The sequence below is a fragment of the Coloeus monedula genome (genome assembly GCF_965178545.1).
Source record: "Coloeus monedula genome assembly, chromosome: 5".
NCBI classification, from domain to species: Eukaryota; Metazoa; Chordata; class Aves; order Passeriformes; family Corvidae; genus Coloeus; species Coloeus monedula.
Window position 1 is genome coordinate 22,304,214 of NC_138785.1, and position 26,507 is coordinate 22,330,720.

The following is a 26,507-nucleotide window of genomic DNA, read 5'->3' on the forward strand; positions in this document are numbered from 1 at the left end:
GGAGTGCCTAAGATGGCATCCTATTTTTCTTGGTGGCTTATTTTGTACAGTACCTACCAAACTAAGATCGTATTCCATGACTAGAAATGGAAATAAAAATAAGACACAGCAAAATATACCCTGAGGAACTAATTTTGCTTCAGTCCTGTAGAACTGCATTTTGCAGAGAGCTGAGTCCAGACTTTTCAGCTGGAGAAAGGATAGATGGCAGCCCTTTGAGGAGTGAACATGGGATGGGGGTGTGGTCCCCATCCTTCATCCTGATGGCCAAATGCAAAGCTCAGTACTTCACACCTTGGCCTGTGTCTAACCCTGGAGCCCTATTTTTACAGGCCAGAACAGTCCAGAGGGGAAAACTGATTTCTTTGAGAGTGGAGATTTCACTTGATTTTTTTCTTATGTAGAACTGGACTAATTAAGATGGACTTATGAGCAAAATGTCTGTAGTGCATCCCTGTCCTGATGGCAGAAGACCAGCTCTGTAGGAGTGTAGGGGCAGCTGCCACTATCAGGCCCAGGGTGCACTGCCAGCCATTTGGTCTAAAATAATCCTTATGTACATGCAAACTGTAGCACTAATTTTGTGTTAATAGCCCCCAGTCTGTAGCTGTTGAGATAACAAATAGGAGTTTCCTTTTTTGTTTTGTTGTTGGTTGGTTGGGGTTTTTTGTTATTTCTGGAGAACTTTGGATGTGTCTGATAGGTAGGGAAGGTGGGAACACTGCACTCTGATGGTGAGGGTACCTCGACCACCACACGTGGAGTAACTGCTTGTGGCTTCGTGTGTGAGGACTTTGTATCTTCTGGTGCCTTTTTCTGGTCCTGAGCACTTTGGGAATTGCTGCCAGACCAGTATGTATCCACATTTGTTTCCATGCCTCTATCACATCTGAATAGTATCATCTCAAGCATTATATATGGGAGACTTTAAATTTATGCATAACTAAGCAGTATGAATGCTGCTTTCATTTGCACTGGCAGGTGATTAATTGTAGAAATTCCAAGTTCTGTCCTGAAGCTGGGATTTTTACAGGATCAAAAATTTTGGAAGGTATCAGGGAGTAAGAAAACTGACAATTAGGAACTAATTTAAGAAAAAGCATGCATTTTCAGTCAGTGGTTGTAAAAGCTGAGTATGAGCATGTCGGGATAATGCTCACAGGAATTTTTTTTTGCTAGTATTATTTGTTGCCTAATTTTTCAGAGCTGGTCACACTCAGTGTTAGGGAGACACCTTTTAGAAAGGATGGTATAAACAGAAAAGGATGCTGAACCCACCCCTACAAATGAGTAGCTTAGTTTGTGCATATTTACATCTAACAGAGCAATGCTGTTGTCATATTCTATAAAAAGGGTTGTGAGTATTTAGTAGGTGATGAATGCATTTATTATGCATTAGCAGGGGAGAGGTCTGAAAGAGAAACAGCTCTCCTGGGTGCTGTTACAAACCATCTCCTGAGTAACACACGGGATTTATTAAAGAGTACAAGACTGGAAATGTCTTTACAGATCTATTTGTAGCAAAGTGAAATTCTGCTGCATGTTGTTCTCTCAATTAAAACCAAAGTTTATTGGCTGCAGAGGTCAGGAATGGTTTGGGAGATGCAGGAAGGGTTTGGGAGATACTGAGGGGTCAGTTTTGTAAGGTCTCAGTTTTTATTTGGGTCCTGCTGCTAGAGTGATGTTGGTCCTGGTGTGGCATCTTACAGTGAAGACATGCTGGATATATATAATGAAAAAGCAATGCAAGGAAACTTCTGCTAGATAATAAATGTTTGGAATTTTTCCAACCCATGAATCTCCCTCTAATGCTGTTGGTAAAAATTGATCCACTACCTTCTCAGACTGTTCAGTCTGTGGCATTGCTTTGGAAAAAAAGGTTGTGACCAACAGCTTTAAATGACCAAAAACTGTATGATGAGAGATGAGCAAACTGTGCTGAGGTGCCTGCAGAGCAGTGAACCTCCTCCTGTGCCAGCGGCTTGTGGAGGGATTTTCCATTCTTTGGATTTTTGAGTAGCACATTCATTGCTCTTTATTAAACAAGAGGGACTCCTGATGGAAGTTACAAACTCCCAGGCATATGTTTTCCTAGTCTGGTCACATCAGATATGGGTCGTGTTTGTGCAACCTGTAAGGAAGCAAAACTTGAGATGAGCAAAATGTCCTACTCTAAGTAATTCTTTTACTTCTTCAGGTCACTTCTTGCAGACATTTTCCTATGGGAGGATGACAAAAGATTTGAATTTGTGTAGTTCAGCAACAACAAATTTTCTTTTGTGCCCAAATCTAGTTCCAGAACCCTTTTTAAAAAGCATCAATGGAAAAGTTCTGTCAAAAATTGCTACCTCATTTTGCATTCTCGTTGTCCTAAGAAAGAAAAACTCTACAAAATGCCTGACAAAGAAGAGTAGTTTGGCATTTGGAGCACTCCTGTTTGGCCACAGGGAACACGAAAGTTATCAGGCATCTGTTATTCTGGTCCTGTGAGCTCTTATTTCTCCATTTTATCTCCATTAACTTAGTGCTTTTCCTGCAGAGGTTCTGTAACATTTCTAGGTTCATGAAGATTAATAACACCACCCTCCCAAGAGTGTCTGGGGACTACACAGACTCCTACGCAGCTCCAGCAACCTCTGCTTGTTCTTTTCCTTCTGAATTCTCACTTCATTTTGTTTCTTCCCTCTTACTTTTTCATTTGTCTGCTTTTTTGACCCTCTGTCTTTTCTGTTTGGATAACAGCTACTCCAACTTTTCCCCAGCTAATTCCTTTCTTCTTTCCACCCTTCACCTCTCCAGACTGTTACACATCCCCTTTGTTATCTCCATCGCCTTACAGTGCTTCACTGTTGATCTGTGCAACCATTTCCATTTGCAATCAGATGAAGCATTCCCAAACTCCGACTTTGAAGCCAGGTTGCAGGCTCATAGTGTGGTGGGCTGCTCTGGGGATGTATCACACACAGACGAGGGAGATGCAGGCTCTGTCTAATGATCAATAGATGGAGGCAGGAGAGCACACTCTTGCTCCAGGCACAGAACTTGGTAATGTATTCCCTTTCTTGCTTTAACGTTTCCAGCTATCATTTTTGTGTATTAACATATTTTAATAATACCCAAATACTTCAGGATGCATTAACAAATGTAAATGATGGGATTGAATGTAAGGCTGTTTAAAGGATATATGCAATAGAAAAGACAGATGAACAGAAATAATGAGGAAGAGTGCATTTTATACATCCCCTATGTTCCAGCCTTAAAGCACGACTTTGACTGTGAGGCTGCGAGTCTGAAATCGTGAGAGAAGGACAAGAGGTAACAGAGGGATCTTGTTTCATGTTTTTGGAGCTGCTATATCAATCATTCATAAAACAGTTTTGATAGCTTTAGATAATTTCTGTTCAACAACTTATTACTAAACAAAATGTCTGTTCCAGAGATCAGCAAATGCAATTACAGTGAGTAGATATGTAGGAAATCTCCACTGTAAGACACTTTATAGCTCCTCATGAAATGATTCAGAATTTTTCCATTCTAATACTCTTACAGCTGGAAGTCATAGAAAAGAAAAAGTGGATAGATGAGGAGAGCCTGCATCTGCTCTAATAGCAACTTTTTACAATATCATCCTTAAATAGTCAATGCATTAATAAACTTACTGGTAGGCAATGACAGTCTAGTGAAGTACTAAGAATGGTGCAGGAAAATTAAATTGAAAACTAAAAATCACTCGCAGAACACTTGGGAAAATCAACCTTTCTAGTCTCTAACATGTGTAAGTATCAAGCCTCTAAGTATCAGAAGATATAATTAAAACTGTTGATTGCCCTTAAAGTCATCCTAGTTTCAAAACAGGACAGTTTAAGATACCATGGAGAGAAATAAAACACAAAAAATGTGTAATTTTTCAAATACAGAAGAGGAACCCTATACATCCCCAAAATGGTGGTTGTTCTACAAGCTCCAAGTCTGTGCTTCTAAATAGCTCTGTGCATTTAATTGCACATAGAAGTTTTACAGCCAGAGAGACCTCTTATATCTAATCTGAAAACACCTGGCTAGAGACTGAGCAGACTTTTGCTGTTGGCTGCTTTTTGACAGTCATTTCATTATACATAGTGGGAAATACTCTAGTAAAACTGCATTTTGTTGGAATATATCATTTTATTGATTTATTTCAGTCACTTCAGCTTATTCATTTATTCACAGTGTTATGAGAAAAAGAAATGCTTATATCGTGTTTAAGGAGGGAGAGAGGAGAACGAGGACCAGTTTGGAGCAGGTCTGGTGGTTCAAACTAGATAGTTGCTACTCAAAAGTAATTGCTGTCCTACTCTGCAGCGTGCCAGAACCTATGATTAACATTTGTGGGCTTAAACCATACTCATGCCAACAAAATCCTGAGATTGGGAGGTAGGGGGTTATTGCTTTAAAGGATAATTGCAGTAAGCAAAAAGTCTCTTCTGCACATGTTGTCAGGCTTCACTACAGTCTGGTGTCATGACATGAGCAAAGGCTTTTGGGGGTGCTTTGCTTTTCCATAGTTATTGCCAGGTAGGCAAGTGGGTTTTCCTAAAGTGTGTCAACTAAAAATAAAGCTAAAATTCTTCTGTTAAATAAGCAAAATCTTTCCTAAGGCTGAGAAGTAGTTATAATTGGGTTTTTCCCACCATTTATTCTCTTTAGTTAAATTGCCATCAAGCAGTTTATGTCTCTTTGCATTTGACTTAGGTGGCAGAGTTGTCCAGTTTGAAAATGTGACTACAATAAATGAGTTTCTTTTCAACAGCCAAGCTATGGAAGGAGATGATTAAAGTGCCATGTGGAGTATTTTAAGAAGCATTTTAACTAGGCTGTAATCACATATCATTCTTCTATTCTTTTGCATGAAATAACTGCTCTAGATAGGCTGCACAACTCCCTTCCTGAATTACAATGGCAGGAGAGAGTTGTTTACTATTCCCAGCTCTAAAGCTTTCCTGCTGCATGGGGGCTGATTGGTGTTTATGGATGTTTGCAGAAGGGCTATTTAATCAAATAAAACAGACCCCATTCCCTGCTGAATGTAAGAGAGGGAGAGATATCAATCCCAGGGGCTGTATCAAGATGGGTGGAGAACACAATGCATCTGTAATGAAAAACCCAGTAGATAAGCAACTGCATTATAAAAGTCTGTAAGGGTTCTGGTCATAGCATCAATCAAAGGGTAGAAGATTGTTTTGTTTTATCACTCTGACCTCAGAGCAGGGTTTCCCTGTAATGCAGTCATGGTTTAACCCCAGCTGGCATCACAGCCCCACACAGCCACTCTGTCACTCTCCCTCATCTCAGGACAGGGGAGAGAATCAGCAGAGTAAAAGTAAGAAAACTCATGGCTTGAGATAAAGATAGGTTAATAAGTAAAGAGAAAGCCACACAAGCAATCAAAGCAAAATATGGAATCCATTCACCACTTCCCACAGGCAGGCAGGTGTTCAGCCATCCCCAGGAAAGCAGGGCTCACGTGTAACAGGTACTTGGGAAGACAAATACCAGCACTCTGAATGTTCCCCGCTTCCTCCTTCTTCCATTGGCTCTATATGCTGAGCATGATGTCACATGGTGTGGGATACCCTGGGGTCAGCTGTACCCACTGTGCCCCCTCCCAACTCCTCCTGCACCCCCAGTCTCCTCGCTGGTGGGGTGGTGGGAGGAGCAGAAAAGGCCTTGACACGGTGGAAGCTCTGCTCAGCAATAATGAAAAAATCCCTGTGCTATTGACACTGTTTCCAGCAAAAATCCAAAACATAGCCCATACTAGCTAGCACGAAGAAAATTAACCATCCCAGTCAAAACAAACACAAACATATTTCTAGCAAGAATTCTCAACCTGTGAGTAAACAAATCTAGGACATAGCACCTTCCCATCAGTGAGTCTTGTCCCTGACTGTAATACAAATTCCCAGGGAACCCCCAAATTTCAGGCTTCCATTCAGTCCTGAATGCAGTTCTTTATACTCTGTTTTATAAGAGATTAATGGCCAGGACATGTCTTGTGATTATCCAAGGTACTGCGACATAACTTGATTCCAAATGGTCTGAATTTGTTACCACGGGAAGGCGCCGAAAACAATGATTTGTGTCCTGCAGCATGGAGAAATGGCATGGACTTGCTTCTTAAACTGCATGTGGTCAGAAAAATGTGACAAATCCAAGTTTGAAAATCTTTACATTTTGTTTCACACGTGGCAGGAGTTCTGAGCGTGGTTGTGTTTTATGTGACACTTCAAGTATGCACTTGAAAGCTGCTGGACTGGGCCTCTCAATGGGCACAAGTACCCACTCACCTCATTCATGGGTTTTCACTGGGAATTGATATGGGAGAGGACACCAGTCTGCTCATCCCTCTTAGAGGGGAGGCCCACAGCTACTGCATGCTCAAAAGCAGAATTTGGCATGAAAAAAATTAGGTGGTTATAAGCAGCAATATCTTCAGGATCAAAATTTTGGCCTTAAGTGCTACAATTCTTCTCCAATGATGTCTTTATGCACAAGTCGTTGTATGAATCTCTTGGAGTCCAAATGTTGTGGTTCACAGCATAGTCAGGAGGCAACACACAACAGTGTAGGCCACACAGGGCAGGTGTAACCAGCAAAGGCAGGAATGTTTCCTCACAAAAAGAAAACGTGAGCATCGATAAATGAATGTTTGCAAAGTGCTTTCAGTCCTTCAGATCATGCTGTTACTAAACTGAACCTCTTTGATTATGCAATGGTTGTGCTGAAAGCTAAATGAAGGAGATGGTTTTATTTAAACAGTATCTTATTCTTGATTAGAGTGATCATTAAATCGTTTCAGATCCAACAAAGTGAGCAGCAGATGGAACACAGCAAAGACAGCAGAGCAATATGAGATTTTAGAAGAGAATCGAACTAGGCAAACCCAGAAGTAATTCAAAAGAGCTCATAACAAAATTCTGGCTAATGTAATGACATATAGCATATGTTTGTTAATTACAACAGTTGTGGAAAATACTCAGGGTAGTATTTTGTCTTTTGATAGATGCCAATAGCAATCTTGAGTTAGAGAATTGTACTTCTAAATACACCCTCTCATGTGTGGTGTTGAGAATCTCCCCACCTTATTAGACACTATAGCGATTTTGCAAAATTTAGATGAAGTTTAGTGGAGTGGAAATATCAGCCAAGCTTGTAACTAAAGATCACATAAATTCATCATATCTGATGGATTTTGCTATGCTTCTTGCAGTACCTCTCTCCTCCCAAACTAGTGTTCTGCTTTTCAAGATCCTGAATTGCCCAATTCAGCCTCTAATCAGCTGGCTTCTCCACCTTCGTAGGACATCCCATCAAACGTTTTCTCTGTCTTTCTACCACATTCTTTCTACCACTTTCTCCTATCTTCAAAGTTAATTTCTCCCTACATCCAACATGAAAATTCTTTAGCTCAAATTTGGCATCCATTGAAAGCAGTCAGTGGTAGACTTCAGCTCAATTTCTATTTCCATTCACCAACTGGAAGCTGACTTGGCTGTTTCCGACCTTGTGAACAGTTACAAAGGGGAAATCTCCTGACAACAAGAATTACTTAACATAACTTTATATCACATCCAGATCCATTCCTGGCTGAAGGAAGACAAATCACAACCAAATAACAGAGAAGCTTGCAGAAGGTTTGTTTTGAATTTCTTTCTAGTAGTAGTCCTAGGCCTGGTGGAGTTTCTTCGGTCCCCATAGAGTTTCACATGGTACACTTTTGGGCTGATACTGCATCAAATTGTACCATATCCTTTCAGGATTTATATTGCACACCTTCTATACAGGTTTCAGTTTATTTTAGTTATTTATATTATTTATTTATATTATTTTATTTATTTCTACCCTAAAATTTTTAAGCTATGAGGCATTTCTAACACTCCATGACAAGTTTTATCTAATTTTTGCAGCTGCAGTTTTGATCTCATCTTTATCATGTTATTCTCAATTTCTAGATTTCTGTTCTTTGTTTTTTACTAGATTGTTGTCATATTTTTACAGTCTGTGATTTATCTCAGTTCATTCAGCCCATACATTGCTAGGCCTAGGTTCTGGTGTGTGCCCCATGTAGGTACAGAGTAAGCCCATTGAACTGACTATTAGTTATTCACTAGCTGCCAAATGTAGATGCCTGTACTGGGTCTCAGATTCCCATTGTACTTGCATTGTTCAGCTCTAAATAATTTGAAATATGACAAAAAGAATAAAAAGAAGTTTTAAAAGAGACAAGAGAAAATATTATTGTGGTTTAATCTTCTTCAGCTACAATATAATATGCTCTTCATAGATATGTCATACATAAGATAAAGGAGGATATATTTTTCTGGCATTGTATTTGCTCTGCTTTCTTATATACATCTTGTGAATTAAAGTTTTTCCAAAATTGAACATGAGTGATGTAGCAACAATGATATTATATTGGACTTGACATGGATGTCGATTTGTAGGAATCGCGCTTTCCCTTTGTGTCTGAAGGGATGATCTTTTCAGATGAAGAGCCCACGTGTGCAGTACGATGTTTTAATAGAAGTGCACACAGAAAGGAGCTGTATCTGCACCCAGAGCACTGCACTGGCTGTTTGTACAGATGCAGGCATGCAGCTGCTTTTCCTGAAAACTTGGTCAGGTACTTATCACCAATGTGGCGGAAGCTGTGCAGCATCCTTTAGTATCTCCCTTAAAAAGTAAAAAAAACCCCATTGATTTCATCATTTTCCATTTAAAAATCCATACTGAAGGAACAAGGAGCATGCCAATAATATAGAACTGGGCACTTATATTATTATTTTTCTGTTTTGGCAGTCAGTTAAGGTCTTTTTCCACCCTTGCCACTGTGCTGGCAGCTCACATGTTCCTGTGAAATGAAGTACCTAATTTTTCGAAAGCCAGAGGAAAAACTGCAGTTCTTCCCTAACTTTAGTATGTATGTATCCAATACACTGTCCTTCTCATGGGAGAGCTCTGTAAGAGAAATTATTTTAAAGTTATGTTGTGATATAAATGTAACTAACATGGAACAGCAGTTTAGATATTCCTTCTTTACATAGACATAGTCCAACTTGGTTTTCAGTGAAATAAATAAGACAACACTGATGAGATTACATTTCCTAACAAGGTAGTGGCCTTTTTCAAGCCATCAGATGCTGGGTGATACCTGCTACACTTTAGATGAAGTGCTAGAATATCAAGTTCATGATTTTAGGATTCTTTTGCATGTGTTTTTCAACTTCCTTTCCCATTGTTTGGTGCTAACTAATGAAATTACTTCATTCACTCAAGTAAGATGTTTACTGATGTACATGATTAGGTGGGCACTTAGCTGCCAACACTGCATGCACAAATACCTGATTTGCAAGTGAATTTTCTAAGAAAATCTCAGTTGATATTCCTAATTCCAGCTGAAATGCTACTTCATTTTAAGATGGCAAATAATCTCTGCTTACATGATGAAATTTTTTTTCTCTTACATAAGTACTTTACTTTTCTCATGACTTCTCTCAAAGATACCTTGGCATTTTTATTAACAGGGTAGGACTAGAACAAGTACTTGATTTTAACCCAGTTGTATTCTATTTGTATACCCAGTGACATGGGGTATACACATTGAATTCAAATTAAGAAAATAAGTAAGACTGGGTGACTAATTATAATGTATGTTTACCAAAGAACTATCCTTGTTTATGATATAATGAGATTTCTCAGCATACTTTGTCCAAGTTTGAATTTGAGAGTCTTGAGCAACACATAAAGAGACATCAGTTTCCATGATTCATTAGACTCACAGGAAATCAGTAGTGAAGCAGGAAATACAATTTCTTATTGCCTTAATGATTCTATTTATACATATTTAGATTTTTATAAGATGCCTAAAAACATGGCTCAAGTAAACCAGAGTGAGCTATCATTAGGGATTTATTCACTGGAATATAATCATAATTGAAACTGAAACTGTGTAAGGAAGGATAAGTATTTTTATAAAATACTGTGTAGTTTTAAAAGCACTAAAATTGTCAACATGTCATCATAGGGTATTTTCATATTCAACTACTACCTCTTTTTGATCAAAGTGGGGTATTTTTCATTTTGAAATGTTAATCCATGGCAGGAAAGTAATTCAGATTGAAGTCAACTTTTTGGAATAAAAATATTCTCCAGTTTGGATTTTTTTTTTACTGGTTTTGGTGATATTTTTTCTTAATTCAAAATTTTGAAATTCCTTGTGCAGAAAGATAACTAATTTCTGTCCAGCTCGATCTATCACTTTCAACAAGCAAAAGGTCTGTGTTTAAAATTACATCTCTGAGTTTGTGTCAAGTGTCCTGCCCAGGAATTTCTGTTGATTCCTGTTTCAAGAGAAGGAAGGGATTAAAAATCATGAAAAATACCAGTCCTGAATGACTCCTCCAGCACAAGTGATTGGTTTTCAGTAATTCATTTATTTTCAGTTGATGTTTGGCAACTGTTTCTCAGTTCTGTCATCTGTAAACTGATTCCTGGCATCTGAGCTATGGTGTGGGCAGATCAGGATGAATTAAAAGCAAATATAATGGAAGTGTGTGACTTGCACTTCATCTGTTATTTACAAAGGTGTGCCAAATGAATGTTACAGCCCTGGATAAGTGGAAATGCCTGTAGCCAGAGATGAACTGGTCTGTGTACATTTGAAGGCAAAGGCTGTAAGTATTTCACTCTGTAAAGATGCAAAAGCCCAACTATCACCTGAAATTAGAGTGGCAGTAAACATAAAATCCCTAGTTGGCTGTGAAGAGTGCTCAGGAGCTGTTGAACTGTTTTGAGCGCTGCTTGAACTTGAAACTCCTTCTGGACACTGTTTACATCTTGATTTACCTTTACACATACAGAACTTGGGTGCCTGCTCCTTTACCTGGCCTTGCTCTGCCTGGCTGTGCATTGTGAATGACTCTTAACAGCATCCTTTGTAATCACTGTTTTATGTGAGGGGTTTGACTTCCTAGTTTGTGACTGCAAGCAGGGGCTGTGGGCTTGCTGCAGGGAGGGCAGCAGAGACAGGAACCATCTTCAAGACTTACACGGACCTTATGGGACAAGTTCTGTTGTGTCATCTTCTCATTTGTCTGCAGGGTGATAGCAAGAAGGCAATCTGAACTGAGTAAAAAATGTGACTGCACTGGTCTTCTTTCCCCTCCCACAGCTGCTGATGTCTTCCATGGGTCCTAAACCGCAAAAGAAAGAGAAAACTTTGATGGCTCAGATCTGTAATGTTCTCTTTTCCTGTGGGTTCAAAGCACCTTCTTGCACGAATCAAAATGCATTCAGCAGTGGGGTCTCCAAAGACCTGACAAGGCAGCGACAAGGGATGGTGTGGTGACATTAGGAACCAGTCTGTTCAGCAGCCTGAACTTACAGTCTTCCAAAAGTACTCAGAGACACCCTGTGGTAGCCTTTATTGAGCTCCCAGGGAAAGCAGATGCCAGGGGTTGCTGAAGGGTAGAAAACTGAAGGGGTGGGGACAAATCCCTGTTTCTTTCCATGGCCACATGACCTGCTGCACTTAGGGGGAAGATTAACTGCCCGAGAAGTAAGTGGTTTCATGCAGGTTCTCCAAAGGAAGAGGAGCCTTTTGAGACAAGCAAAGTCTGTATGCAAGCAAATGGATATGGAAGCACTGAGCTTCATGATCCAAACCTCCTCCTTCGTGCTCCAGCCCAAGCTTGTGCGGGTTGCCAGCAGTTAGTGCTTCTTATCTCCTGCAGGTCATCAAAATGAGGGGAAACATGCTAAGTTGCTGTGCAGTATAATTTCAGAGAGGTGAAAAAGAGGGGCTGGGAAGCTTTTCTTTTGAAGCTCAAGAGACTGTGTCTTGACCAAGCTGGCTCCATCCAAATCTGGGCAGGAGATGCTTATCAAAAAGAGAAGAATACAATGATTCAAAAGAAGGTAGTTAAATTCTTTTGTGTGAGTAGTGGGACATCTTGAATCCTATTACCACTAGGAAAGTGGCCAGGGCTCATGTACAAGGAATATAAAAAACTGAAAGGTAAGTCAGTTTCTTTAAAATAAGTTTCTAAAACGAAACTATTATTTCAAAATAGAATTTCAAAAAAGAATTTTTCAGTATCACTGGTAGTTTTGCAGAGATTTTTCTTGTGGTTACAGTTCTTTTTCAACTGATGAATGGTTTTGATGAGTAGTTTTTTGACGTTTAATGATTTTTCTCTCCTTGCAGTTGGTATTCAGTGTTTCTTTGAAAAAGGAATGCTGCCCAAGAATTGCAGTTAGGCTTCTATTCTAAAGAAGGGGGACAAGAACCCTTCAGTGAGCATCATACTGGATTGATTTAATATAAAGAGGAATTCTGCTTTTCTAAATTCACTTCTGTTTAGCTTCTTCATGGTACTTCAATCCACAATTTTTTTTTTCCTCCCAAATGAGGAGTATTGACCCATGTACATCTCCTCATTTAAATGTTCTTTTATAGGGAATTAACAATCACAAAAATATTAATTTATCAGAAGAGGGGGATCCCTTTAGCAACATTTGGTTTAAAGTTGCCTCATTATTGAGACTGCCACTTGGTTACCACAGATCTAATTTTCTGAAGTGCTTTCATATAATTTCTCTATATGACCTTCACTAGTGATACTCTTAAAACAGTATGTATTGCTATCTGCAGCACTTGGTTGCCAAAGAATAAGTGAGAAGCTGGCTTAATAAAAAAAAGATATTGCTTCCTTACCTTTCAAAGGCCTGCTTTGCTGAGATTTGTTTTATTCTGCTGTGTCTCTTCCATCTGAAATGAATGTTTGCTGTAGCGAACCTGTGGTTCAGCTGCATGTCAGTGATCAGCATGATCTGCTGGTTTTTTAGTGCTTTGCTGTGATCACCTGAAGAGGCAGCTGGCTCTGTTCTCCCACCACCCTCAGAACTGTACCTTCAATTGGCCTCCACCGTTTTGCTCTGCTTGTTTTTTTGTTTCGTGTTAACTTACAAGATACCTTTAATTACAATGGCAAAATGTGACAGCACTGAGCACTGGGAAAGTTCTGACACTGTGGTGCCCTCTCATTACAGAGCTCTCATACCTGAGTAATTCTTATTCTGGATTAATTATTCAAGGTCTGCCCAGTGCAACAAGTGAACATGTGATCATGAGGCTTTTCTCAAGAAGTTGATGGCAGGCTGCATATGAGGAATTAATGCTTTTCCTTATTAAGTTTTATATGTAACAAATAGACATGTCATTCCAGCTGATAAGACACTGTAATGAAAGATAAACTTCATACTGAAGAAGAGATGAGGCTGGGATTTCTAATCTCCTCTTTCTTCCCCTAAGCTTCCCAGGTGTTTCATTTCTGCTGCTGTTTTCTCCTGGGCTCAATGATGCTTTTAGAAACTATTCTGCATTTTCTGTTTGAATAAGTACAAAGAATACACTTCAATGTTTTTCAAACAGTAGCCCTTGAATTTAAATAATTTTCTATAGGCCCTGCAAAATTACATACTAAAGGTGGTGATAGTACCAGTACTAGTAGTAGTAGTAGTAGTTGTAGTAGTAGCTGGTTGCCTTGATGACTTTCTTTTATATATATATATATATATATAAAATATATGAATTTTCATTCTGTGCTCTAATACCATCATGGGAATCCAGCTCCTGTCTTGCACTGCAGAGAGCTGTCGGTCAGATTCAGATTCCCTAAATGCATGACTGCATTTCAGTCTTAAGTTATGCAGATCAGCCACACGTGCTGTCCTGCAAGGGAGACGGGGGCGAGAAGCTCCAAAATTGCAATTTGGATGTACAGAATGATTTACTTTTGTAAATTATTGAGATCTATTCAACAAAGCTGAAATGTAAGGTTTTATTTCACTGGGATCCAAACAGAAGTCAGATGAATTTGTGCCCTTTGTGAACAAAACCAAGACTTGAAGCCTTGGTCCCCTGAGGAAAACAAATTAGCAAATGAGAATTTCTCTGAAGGCAGAAGATCTGACTTCTGCTGCAGTCCGATAAACAACAACTTCATTGGCCTCTTGCAAGAGGATTATGGAAAGTGTTTCCATTCCCTTCTGCTGAAAAAAACCCTCTCTTGTGAAGGTCATCAACCTGTCTGCCAACATCTGACAATCTGAAAATCTAGATTTAGGCTTCCGCCTCAGATTTCATCTTTTCCTTTTCCCATTTTGGAGTACAATATCCACACTACATATACCAGCTTTCACTCATCTATTTGCAAATGTTCACTCAATTTTCTCCCCTCTTCTTCATTCCTTGTGTAATAGCAGCCTTGGTGAGGCTGTGCTGTAGAGAGGAGCACATCCCTCTGCAAGCTGTAGCTGCTGCACACTTGCTGAACATGGCAAGAGTGTATCAAAAATTTCATTTATGTATTTATACATGCCAAAGTCTCAGCTCCACGCTGATGGGCAAAGGTCTAGCTAGAAGAACTGGATGGTGTTTTTTCCTCTGTGTAAGTCAGTGCAGTGGAATGGTCCATCCTGGAGAACAGGACTCTCAAAATGCTGTATGGAACAGGTGATTATCCAATGTCCTTGATTGGGTTTAAGTCAGAGCTGGAGCTTCTGCTGCTGTGCTGCGGAAGAGTCAGTTTGTATCCTTAGCTAAAATACAACAAATACTACAGCTCACAACTTCATAGGCAGGGAAAGGTGTACAGCAGTTGGCACCTGACTGATAATGGAGAGTAGAAAAGCACCACCACTGTGACTCTGGGGTGTAGGCACAGGGAGTTAAGAAAATGGGCTTCATCAGCATTATCTAATAATTTTAAGATTTTCCTCTAGAAAATTAATATCATTTTAATCAGTTCAAACGTAAGACTTCCCTGCCCTTATGAGTTCCATTGTTTTTATAAGAGTTAACACATTTTATGTACAATGAAATATTTAAAAGAGGCCTGCAGGGAAAAAAAATTGCCAGTTCCTTTTAACCTGCGATCTGTTGTGTATTTTTTTTCTTTCACAACGATTCTTTGTATTTCTTTTATAGAAGAATTCAAAATACAGAAAAGATATTATCCAAGAAGACACGTATGGAAAATTGCAGCAATTGGTTGTTGTTTACTTGCAATTACTTTCTCTGAAATTTAACATTTGCTAGACCTAGAAATGTGATTTTAGAATGCCAGAGCTGTACACAAATACATTATTCAGCTTACACTGCATGAGCGGGTTAGCTGTAGCAAGAAATACTATTCACATCCATCTTGACATAAAATATATGCATATGCAACAGTGCAATGGCTTTAAATGTTTTCCTCTTATAACTCAACTGGATTTTGGTGGAATCATCCAGGATAAATTTTAGCTAATATCTACAGACACGGGTTCAGCAAAGAAAAATTTTGTAAGTGTTCAGTGATAGAAAATAGAAATATAAGAGCCCTACAGAAATGGTTTTACCATCTATGTGCTGATGACCCCTGTTCTGTGTAACAACTCTTTTTACAGTAACTCTTTCAGAATTGCTCACAGGACCATGAAGTCAAGCCAAGCATTTCTGTGTGGTACCACACCTCCCAGTTTCACTTAATGACCACTGTGGTGCTTGAGTTCAAAATACCCTGATGAACAACTAACAGTTTCAATTTTGCCTGGTTTTGTTTTGGGGTTTTTTTTCCCCCTATGACAATAGATATCAGATACTCAAAAAGTCTCTTTAGCCTCTGCCATAGTGACAGGCGGGAAGCCCCAGGGAAGGAGAGCAAAGTGTCAGTTCTGCATGCCCTGGTGGACTGGAGAGCTGGGGCTGCTGCAGAATGATAATGTGCTGCCCTCCTACAAACACCTCCCTGGTGATCCTGGGCTGTGTGGCCATGTGTGAACAGCATTCAGGTCTGCCACCATCCTGAAATGTTGTTCTCTCTGCACAGAAGGCCAATATAATGGTGAGGAAATGTAGAATCAGGTACGCAGTTTTTCCGCGAGTACTGAGTTACATGCGTTGCATGGATCCTTTTCTTTTTCCAAGGAGATTTTGCTTTCATTTAGCTCCCATAATTCGCTGAATGTAAGTTTCTTAACTTTTTCTCATAATACAGAGCTGGAATTTTTGCTGTTGATTTTGAGGCCCAAAGTAGAAGTCTTTTCACATTCTATTGGAGAGCTACAAAATATGTGCTTCCCATAGTAAGAGGGAGAGAGAGGGAAGGATATAAGTTTTTAATTGACATTTTGTTCTGAAATTCTCTTGTCCTTTTACAGAGAGCATCATCTCCTCTTTCCATAGTGTAGGTGCAAATATCTGTGAAATACCAGGAATGTTCCAGGTATGCTATACTCTAGCAAAATTTTATCCTTAGTCCTTGAAGCTAAAACCAGTCTTGAGCTGTGTGAAAGATCCCTGGACAGGGAGTTTAGACCAATTCTCAGAAGAAGAGTATTCCAAGAAGGAAATCCTGTAGCTCCAGAGCTGCTAGAAAACTGATTCTCTCTTAGTGAAAAAGGTGTTTCTCCCATGCATAAAAATTAAGAATTGGAGACAGTTTAAAAGTAGTGTCACTGCTAATGGGAGGGCCAAACTGATAGAATTGCAAGGAAGGATGGAAGAAAGCCATATCCAGCTCGGCTAAGTGACAGAAAGATCCATCAATAATTGAAAAGTGTCAGCTCCAAAGTGTGACTATTTAGAACTGCAGAGCAAAAATACCTAGGAATGACATAAGAAAGTTATATATATATATATATATATGTATAAATAGGTAGTAAGACTAAATTGAAGTAACAAAAAATGTTAGAGCAAGTAGTTCTCTAAAGAGATGGATTGCAAGCATGACAATTGCAACTTAGGTTTGCTCCATGGTTTTGAATTCCTCATATTTGTAAGTGAATAGGGCAGAAATGCTAAAAAGGATGTATTTTAATGCATGGAGCAATCATGTGTTGAAGGTAGATGATGGGAATGATCCCTTCTGGCTCTCCAGTCTCTTTTGTGCCCCATGCACTTTAACTGAGGCTCACTGTGATCTTATCTGTGAAAAGTAATATCTTTGTGGGAACCTGAACTGTGATATTATCAGCTCTGCTCTGAGGATCTTACATATACCACTTCATCACAGATATTATTGACAGTAAGTGCTTTTACCACTTTTATATATTCTCTTTGTGAGTTGTTTTACAGCAAGGCAGCTAAATCAAGAGAATTTTTTCTGACCAGCTGAGCAGTTGATAAGTCTCTTTACAAGCACTTAGGTGAACTCAATGCACTAGGATGATAAAAAGGCAGCTTAGGAAAAAAGCGGGTGTCAAAACATAACCCTCTGCTCTTTCCATCACCTCAAAGGTTATGTCCCACATGTAAAATTACTTGGGTTTTGAACCCCACTTTCCCATAATTCTTTTGTTCAGAAAGTCCATCTGATCCTTTCCAGGATTCATTTGCCCACTTCTGATCTTCTGCTTTTGTCTCCTATTTCCCTCCCTTGTTCTCTGCACATCATGGTCCTTTTTCAGGCTGAGTCATTATCCTTTTAAATTCTCCTAGGAGAGGCTTTTTTCTCAGTCATGCTATTTCTCACTCAAGTGGTGTCTGCAGGAAGATCAGAACAACCCATGCTAGGGAGAGCTCTGTGAGTGGCAGTGCCTATAGGACAAGCACACAAGTTGTGTTGTTTGTTAATTTCAAATTCACTTCTATCCCTTATTCCCTGCCTGTTTAGATAGACCTAAACTTCCACTGGGATGAGCGAAAAACCATTCTTGACTATTTTCAGAGCCTGAAGATTAAAACTGACCCAGTCCTGCACTTGTGTGTGCACTTTGAAAAGAATTTTCTTTATCCTGCAAATCCTGTGCAGTCCACAGATAATATGGCTCCCTTTCTGTTCCAAAATCTGCACAAATCCTCCCCCTGCCATGCCTACAGATGGCAATAGGAAATATTCCCTTGCCAGGCCTGCAGTTAAAAGGAATGTGTCCCAAATGCAATCGTTCCTTGTGCACTACATCTTGTGAGCAAGCAGACGGTGTGGCTTGCTTCAGTAACTTTTATAGGCAAACAGTCTTTAAAAACATAATATACATTGTCAAAGCCTAATCTAAATGATGTACTGACATTGCTTACTTTGATATGCTGACTTGGTTTCGAATTCTCTCTGGATTGCCTGGCCCCACATGGCCTTTTTGTGTTTTGTTTACTTTTCACTTAGCCATCACGTATTTATTCCCATTAGATGTACAAAGGCAATGGATTCAGCCTAGTTTCACAGCTTAGTTGGCTAATACAGCACAGGGAAAGCGCTGAGTGAAGCCAAGCAGAGGGGCAGGAAAAGAGCAGAGTGATTCTTCTGGACTGACACAGACACCAATGAAACAGAAAACGTGTAAAAGATCTGGGTCTGGTAGAGCAGCTAGAGATTACTATTTTTTCAGAAAAACATGATTTTTCTGGAAAGCAGAAATTCGCCGGTTTGTATAGACCAAATTTCTGGTTTTAAAGGCTTGCTTCTGAATAAATGCTGAAATTTCATATGCATCACATATATTTAACTTTTTTTTAACTCTGGATTTGTTTCAAGTGTGAATGGATGGGAAAATATTACTTTAAAAGCTTTTCAGTGTAATGAGCTCGTTGGATTTATCTTAGTCAAGCAGTTAAAATGGCTTACATGATCTTGTTCTGTGAAAGTCTTCGAAGATATGTGAAAATGCCTCATGCTGAGAAAAGTAATCCCAAAAAATCTACTTGGTGTGATCTTACCCAAGAACCCATAAGACAAATGGGTGTTTGTGAAGTCCGTCAGAACTTGAAGCATGACTGAAATGTGGACCATTCTGAACAGTGGTCTTCCCTCTGGATAGCCATGCCTACCCTCCCATGCTTCTCCCAATGGGGATACCTAACTTCCCTCTAAATGGTTGTTTTCACACTTCAAAATAAAAACGGGAAGATTTTACGTGGAATTTAGCATTGGTGGAGGGACCATGGTGTTTCCTTTGTTGCCTGAAAAGGGACAGTCAGATTTCCTCCATGGCACTGTGTCATTGAGGGCATGTTTTCAGGTCATGTTTCTTCAGTTTCAGCCGACGTGCTCAGCCCAAGCCCCTCATAGCACCAGTATCTGGGCACCTTTGATGCTGGCAGCAGCTGGGCACCCAAACTTCACTTCCTTTAAAGAACTGTGCTGAAACTGCCCCATTTCCCGGTGCAGTGACCTCCTTTCAGACTTGGCCATCCGTAGGCTGAGCTTTTCCTCTGTTTACTGCAGGTGAAATACGGGAACTATGCCTTTGTGTGGGACGCAGCAGTGCTGGAGTACGTGGCCATCAATGATGCGGAGTGCTCCTTCTACACGGTCGGGAACACTGTCGCGGACAGAGGATATGGGATCGCCCTGCAGCACGGCAGCCCCTACCGAGACGTCTTCTCACAAAGGTAGGGCTTTGCAGTAGGAGCAGCAGGTACGAAGGGAAGGTTTCTCTCAGCTCTGGACCCTTCTTTTAATTGAATTTTTGGTGAAGGGAAAAGATCTTGTATTTGCAATCCACTTCATTTCTTGAGTAGGCATTCATTTTCTCCGAGACATTGAATTATTCACTTTTCTAGAAACTGCATTAAAAATGCTTTGTGTTGCTCTTATTTGAATTGTTCTTGTTTCTTTTGAAAAACATTAATGAGGTGAACTCAACTTCATTAGCAGGAAAATGAGGGAAGAGTTGCTTCATTTGTTATAGAGAGTCAGCGTAACTCAACCCTTCCTATTACAGAAGCTGTTTCTTAAAGAAAAAGAAAGTGAATTTGGACACTGATGGGAAAACTAAAGGGAATGAACAAGAACATTTGATTTTTTGGTGGAAAGACCCCTATTAGAAACCAAAAGCATAGGTCCTTATCCCCATACTAATCGATCTCTTGGGTTTCAAAAGTGAAATCTCTAGAGATGCTACTGGTACTGTCTTTCTATTAGGATTGGAAACACTAAATTAATTATATGTATTGTGCCTTTGCAGTATTTGTGCTTCACTCCAGTATTGATTCCTAAATCAGGATGCGTGTGAAATGAAAAAAACTACCCAACTTTCTTAAAGTGTAATATCTGCAGTTTGGCGCTTAGGAGATGTGGGCTAATCTCGTGATCCTTTTTTCATTCTGAATCTGGTCTCTCAGCCTTGTTTCTGTTCGTTTGTGTTATGTACATGAAGCAAAATTTTACAGTTGCTGCGATGGGATTTCTGTTGTGTGGCTGCCTGGTAAACATACAAAATATGCTTAATTTGGGCCTTTGCCTTTGTCCAAAGACTGTGGTGGAGGGAAAGCAGCCAGTGAGTAACACTGTGCAGATCCAGAGGAATCATTCTCTGCTCACACTTACAGCATGAACAGAGAAGACTTGGATTCATTGAATCTGTTCTATATCAGGAGTGATATTGCTGAATTTTGTGCTAACGTAGCAGCAACATAATAAAATTTTCACAGGATCAGTGAGAAATGTAATTTCTGTGAAACATGATCTGCTTTGTATATTACAAAGAGTATTAGAGGCAAATATTTACCAAATGCTGTAATACTCTCATATTCCAGCTGTGACCAGGCTGGCTCTGCTTAAAATCTCTGGCACTCTAAACAAAGGAGGCAAATTCCTTCCTGTAATCTTTCATAGAAATTCTTCCACCTATTAGAGTTCTCAGGTGCTTGTCAAGGTGTTAAGTCATCCTCTTCACAGTCTTATCCACGCAAGCTTGAGTACAAAAATTGGAAGACATTAGGGAATTTCATAGCCTGTGTCTTTATTACTAAACACGGTGAAACCGCCAAGTGACATGGCACGGCTCACGCCCGCATTCCTCATGCCCACCACTGCTGCCCTGCAAGTCAAGCTGGATGCATCCAAACTGCCCTTAGACACTGCTTGTGACAGGGTTTGTATACTGGGTATAGCTCTTGACATATGGGGAAAGAGGTTATGGCTGGTTCTGGCAAGAGACTTTCTTCTTGGCTGCAGCATTCAGCACATGGAGAGGCTTCTTCCGATACACTGCCTTCAGCGACTCCTGGATCATTGGTCTGTGCAGGCCTGACATTTCCAAGTACAATTTTATTTCATAAGGAAATTTCAGCTTTTCAGTGTATTATTATATCTTGGAGCTATACGAAAGAGGAAAGAAGCATAAGAATTTGCACATATATAGGTATTTTTATCTGAGGATCTTCGAAGCAATACTTAAATATTAGCATCTCTCAGGAAAGCAAATGCCATTTCCACTTAATGCTTGGGGAATCCATAGCATCAGGAGACTTAAATGAAATGCAAAGGTCATATGTTGTCCCCTGGTGGAATCAGGGATCATAGGCACTCATTTTTGATTTCCTGCTAAAGTTGTCAGAGTTTAGGTAGATGAAGAGAGGGATTACTTGTCAGATACTGGGCCACAGGAGGATCTGGATGGATGCGCAGAACTTAGCACTGGTGAGAAAATAACTCATTACATTAGCAGAAGTAATGGTTGAACAGAGAAACTGGAATTTGCTTGCAGTGATACTACCTCCTGGAGAATTTAGAGAGCCTGAGATATATGGTCTGAAAATGTGTGTGCTGCTGTGCTTACATTCTTATTTCTATATTATGAGAGCATATTATATAGCATTTTTAATTATGTCCATAAATACACATTTACGGTTTAAAGCAGTGGAAGACCAAATAAGAAACAAACATATGAAAGAGAAATCATGCTTACAAGGTAGCTTACAAGGTTTTGTTCTTAACATGCTTCTGTACTGTTCTTTAAGTTTACATCCGTGTGGTTTTCACACACCATCCTTACATTTCTTCCTAATGAAAAGGCTCAACAACCTTCAGCAGCTGCAGCCTGCATGCTAAATAGAGAGAGGAATAGATCCATTGTATAGGATGAGAAAATGTTCACATGAATATTTCACTTTTTTAATGCATCAGGGAGCTGGTTTAAAATATATTGGCACTTCTTGATCTTTCCCAAAATAAATATATTTATGTGAAAATACAGGTCTTCTCTTCTAAGAAATTTCATATAAAGCCATAAGATGCACAGTGTTAAATCCCTAGGGTGCAGCTGTAAAAGGTCTGGCAAGCTTACAGGAGATTTTGTTCTCTGTGCAGGAAGCTTTTCTGAACATTCAGGTGATTCCCAGAGAAACAGGAAAAGACAGAGAGAAAAACCACTCACCCCTTCTCTCTAAAGCTACGGCATGTGAGCTGCACCCAGGGTAACACTGTGGTAAAATTTACCAACAGGAAGCAGCGTAAAGAAGCTGGTCTTTGAGACCTTTCTTTTTCACATGCAAAAAAATCCGTTCTATGCCAAAACAAAGACAGGAGCAGCAGTGAATGGCCTGACTGCGGTGTCAGATTGGCTTTTTTGCTGGACAGGGATGGCAAAGCAGCCAGGTGGGATCCCACACAGCATCTGTGACCAGCCACTGCCTAATGCTTTCTCTGAAACCAGGTGCTCTGGGTCCATCCTGAAAATAGGCATGTGGCTGTAACACAAATAATATAGAAAATAATCTGGGTAATATCTGAAAGGTAGACTTCTCATAGCCATCCTCATGACTTCATTCACATTGTTGCAAATGTTAACAAACACAACTGGCCATGCCACTAGGCAGTGAGATGATGTGCTCAGGTAGATTGCTGTCCTCTTTTCTTTGCCACTAAGACTTAACCTTCTGAGCACCAGCAGCCTCCAGGCAGCATGTCAGTTTTCTCTATATATATTTTTTTCTTTCAAGATAATGACAGGGGCTGTAATAATAGGAACTGCCAAATTTCCTAGGAGAGCTTGAAAAGGATGTGTCTTTTGGTTCATGAGGAACTGTGTGGTGACACTAAATTTGACACCTGTTAAGAATTCTTTTCAGCCCTAAACTTTAAAACTTCCACTGCACCCCTGGGAGGTATAACTATAATTGCAGACGCCTTTCAGAGTATTTCATAGGCTGTCTGTGCTTCCTGCAGTGCTGCAGCAATGGCTCAGGCACTGCGCTGGTGGCTGGCTTTTGGTGGGGGTCAAGGAGGGGTGGCAGCAAAGTGCTGGAATGCTGTTCATGTCTCCACTTTCTCTGCTGTTTCACTTTCTTCTTCTGCACTACAGTCCCGGCCACACAGCACGCTAGAGGCAAAGGGAGAGGAAGCACTAATTTCGTGCTCAGCAGAGGCCAGTAGCCAGCTATTCACTTAAGTAACTGGAACCTGTCAACACCCAAAACCACTGAAAAATCAAGCCATAGTTGTTCTGCACCCCTCACATCCCAAAGAGCATCTGTGTGTGATCTGCCCCTTTAGGTAAAAGAAAACAGTGACCATAAGAAGAATAAAAAAGAAAAGGCAAGCTTGCCCTCAGAGCCCACAGTGTGGGACTCTTGCTTGTTATCAGCTGTGTTTCCACAAATGATCCTCCCCAGCCAAGCACAAGCTCGTGGACACCTAAAGTTGTCTGTGTGCCAAAAGAAGCAGCAGCATTTCCACAATTCCTGGTGGTTGTCTGTGGGAGGTGGGGTGTGTGAGGGCAAAATGTATGGAAGGTGCAACTACCATATGGCTTCTGCAGAAACCTCAGTCTGATTTGACATTATGCACAAAAAGTCACAGCAAGTTTGTGCTGCTGCTAGAGAAGCCAATTACATCTTTTTGTCCTAAGTGGGAAAAAGAAATGGACACTTTATATAATGATTTCCTCATGGCAAGCCCAAAGACACCTCCCTAGGAGCAAGTGGTGCGCTTTCAGATATCCAAAAGTTTGGAGGGAAAGAAGAGAGCCATTGCATGGCATTTCAGACTGTCCTTAGCAAATCATTAGCCAGCTGCTTTAAATAAATGGTATGGATATTCTCCTGTCCTTTTTACATCTCATCAGCAGAATCCTGAGTCTTAGAAAGTTCCTGCCCTTAGCCATAAATATGTGTTCCTCCTGTCTCCTCACCATTAATTCTCTCTCTTTACATTTTATTCTGTGTCTTGGAGGTCACTTATGTCCAAAGACTCCAGTGCAAGGAAAATTACTTGATTCCTAACTACCTTGATTTCTTTTTCTCTGCCCTTGGGACTATGTACCCTTTTCTTTGAGAAGACCCCCTCTCTTTATTTTTTTTTTTTAATATTCTTTTAATGAAAACCCAAGAATGTGTCACTTATTCTCTGACTTATCTTTTACCAGCTATGTGGAAAATAAGAGTTTTGGATTACACCCTAACCCTGCAGAGGACTGATAATAATGATATAATTGGATTTTTCATTATTACATACAGTGATCACCTGCAGAATAGTGGTGCCTTAGTAAGAGACGATCTTTGCTTTGTCTCGGTAGTTTGCTAAGAACTGAAATCCTATTCTGAACTGTATATATAATATTCTGAAAAATATAGCAGACAAACTAGTAAAATCTACCTAAATCCACCCAAAGCACTTTTTTTTCCTGATAATTCCAGAAAATTAAGAAACTCTGCAAATTGGGAGAATTACTTGACTTCAAGCAAACTCCTGAATTTAGATAGAAGAGTTTAATTTTGAGAGTCTGCTTTTAGATCATGTCACAAGTTCATATAACTGAAATTACATTAGTGAGAGGAAAAAAAATCAAAATTAATTCCAGGTTTCTGAGGAGTCTGACATGAGAATCCAGTCTTAATTTATTCAGATAGAGTCATTGTTAATAAAAGCCTTAACTTCAGAGTAGCACATATTAACAAGGTAGTTTCTCAGATAACCAGGATACTAAATAAAAAACTTAAGTACAACACCAATGTCATATTTCTTGACCATCCAAAATAACTAGTCTATCCTTATTTTTTACTGTCTGCATTAGACTTGTAGGGGTAAAACTGGGAATTGCACGAGGCCCTAGGTCTCAAAACACGTCCATCTTCCTTTTTGCTGAACCAGGTCCTCCAAGAAAAACTGCAATTGCCCTTCATGCTAGGAAACTCACTTTGTGGAAGCACTGCTCAGCCAGCCACCTGCCCCGCTGGGGCTGCAGGGTGCTCACACTCTGCACACCCCACTCCGGGCTGAAGACTTGTAACCTCAAATGGATTATAAGCAAAGACGTAGCTTCATTCTGATTTTTAAAAATGGCATCCATTACTTCATGAGAAAGCTCTAACATAAAGCTTTTGTCCCTCTGCTATTCTCTCTTCTTTTTTCTACCAGACCCACGAGCATCTGATCCAGGCTTACAGTGCTCTGTAATCCTATCTGAGCACATTGCTAATCGCTTTCTCCAAGGACCAGATGATCTGACACTGTCCTTTTGCATCCTCTTCCCCTAACTGCCTATGCAGAGCTGCAGGTTCTGAAGATTCCTGCACAGTCATCAGCAGTGTTTTCTGGCTTTATTACCTGTCCTCAGCTCGCTTGCTTGCGGGGGCTGCTGGCTGTAGGACTGCAGAGAAACTGTGGCTCCCACACATCACGCTGCAAGAACAGGAGAAATGGCTTTATTGATTCTTGATGGTGTGCATCTGGTGCTTGCAGGTCTCACTGTAAATTCATGATTAGGAGCTGAAAAGGATGGAGACGCCTACAGAAACACAGGCTTTGGCAACTTCTTAATCTCCCGTGATATTAACTGATGAGATGGGTTAAAGGATTCTGCAGCAGATCTGGAGTTTATTACATACACATAGTGAAAAATTACTCAATCAAAACAAATAAAGGCAGTGAGCAAATTAGTGGGCTTTTAAAATACACCATAACATTAATTGATGGGGTAAGTTAAAGAATCATGAAGTAGCAGCACTGAGAAGAAGCATGAGAAAGAAAATCATAAGGAAAGGCATTAGATCTTCCTGCCTTCACACAGCATAGAGCTATGAGCACCAGAGAGCTGCCTGCCTGCTTCACCATGGGAAGGCACCTCTGCATCCAAGCAGTGCTGTGGTGAAGGAAAACTTTCCAACATTGCTGCATGTTAGGAAAAAAAAGATACCATGAAAAAAGGCAGCTTCCTTCTTCCTCTTTTTCCTAATCAATGCTCACTTTCAGAAAGGGCCCTGCATTCAAACTTTCACAAAGGCAAGCCAGGTAAGGGTATGCTTATGCATATTAAATCCCCATCATTACCCATGAACCACCCCAAAGAAAACAGTCTAATTGTAATGTGTTAAATTATCAGTAGATAGCACTTTGCAAGCTATTTCTTACTACTTTCTCTCCACTTCTCCAGCCTCAGGCACCTCAGACTTGCGTGTAAAATGGCCAGAGATTACCCAGCGAGGTGTGCAGTACAGTCGGTGGAAAAGTGTTGCTCATCCAACTATGTGGAAGCGACATTTATTGTAAGCTGAGTTGTTCATGTGTTTTAAGTTTTATGGAGTGAGTAAGTGCATGGCTGCAGAATTTGAAACTGCTTGGTTATAAATCTGATGACAGTAAAGCTAAAAGAAGTCTCAGCGAGTGGCTTCCCTCCAAGAACTGGCCTTTTTATGAATTCCTGCAGCAGAGATTAGGTTTACCGTCAGTGCACACTGTCCTGGAGTACACCGTTTTCTTCTCTGG

The 26,507-nt window shown here is 40.1% G+C and overlaps 1 protein-coding gene across 2 annotated transcripts in view; it reads left to right on the forward strand.

Annotated features, from left to right (window-relative positions):
• Nucleotides 1-26,507, forward strand: part of GRID2 (glutamate ionotropic receptor delta type subunit 2) — a gene marked incomplete at both ends in the record, with an annotated part of 694,960 nt that overhangs the window by 610,286 nt on the left and 58,167 nt on the right. For both annotated transcript variants that reach the window (XM_082281726.1, XM_082281727.1), the window contains one exon: nucleotides 19,245-19,411. In XM_082281726.1, coding sequence (XP_082137852.1) covers nucleotides 19,245-19,411 — 167 coding nt within the window. The remainder of the gene's footprint in view (nucleotides 1-19,244; nucleotides 19,412-26,507) is intronic.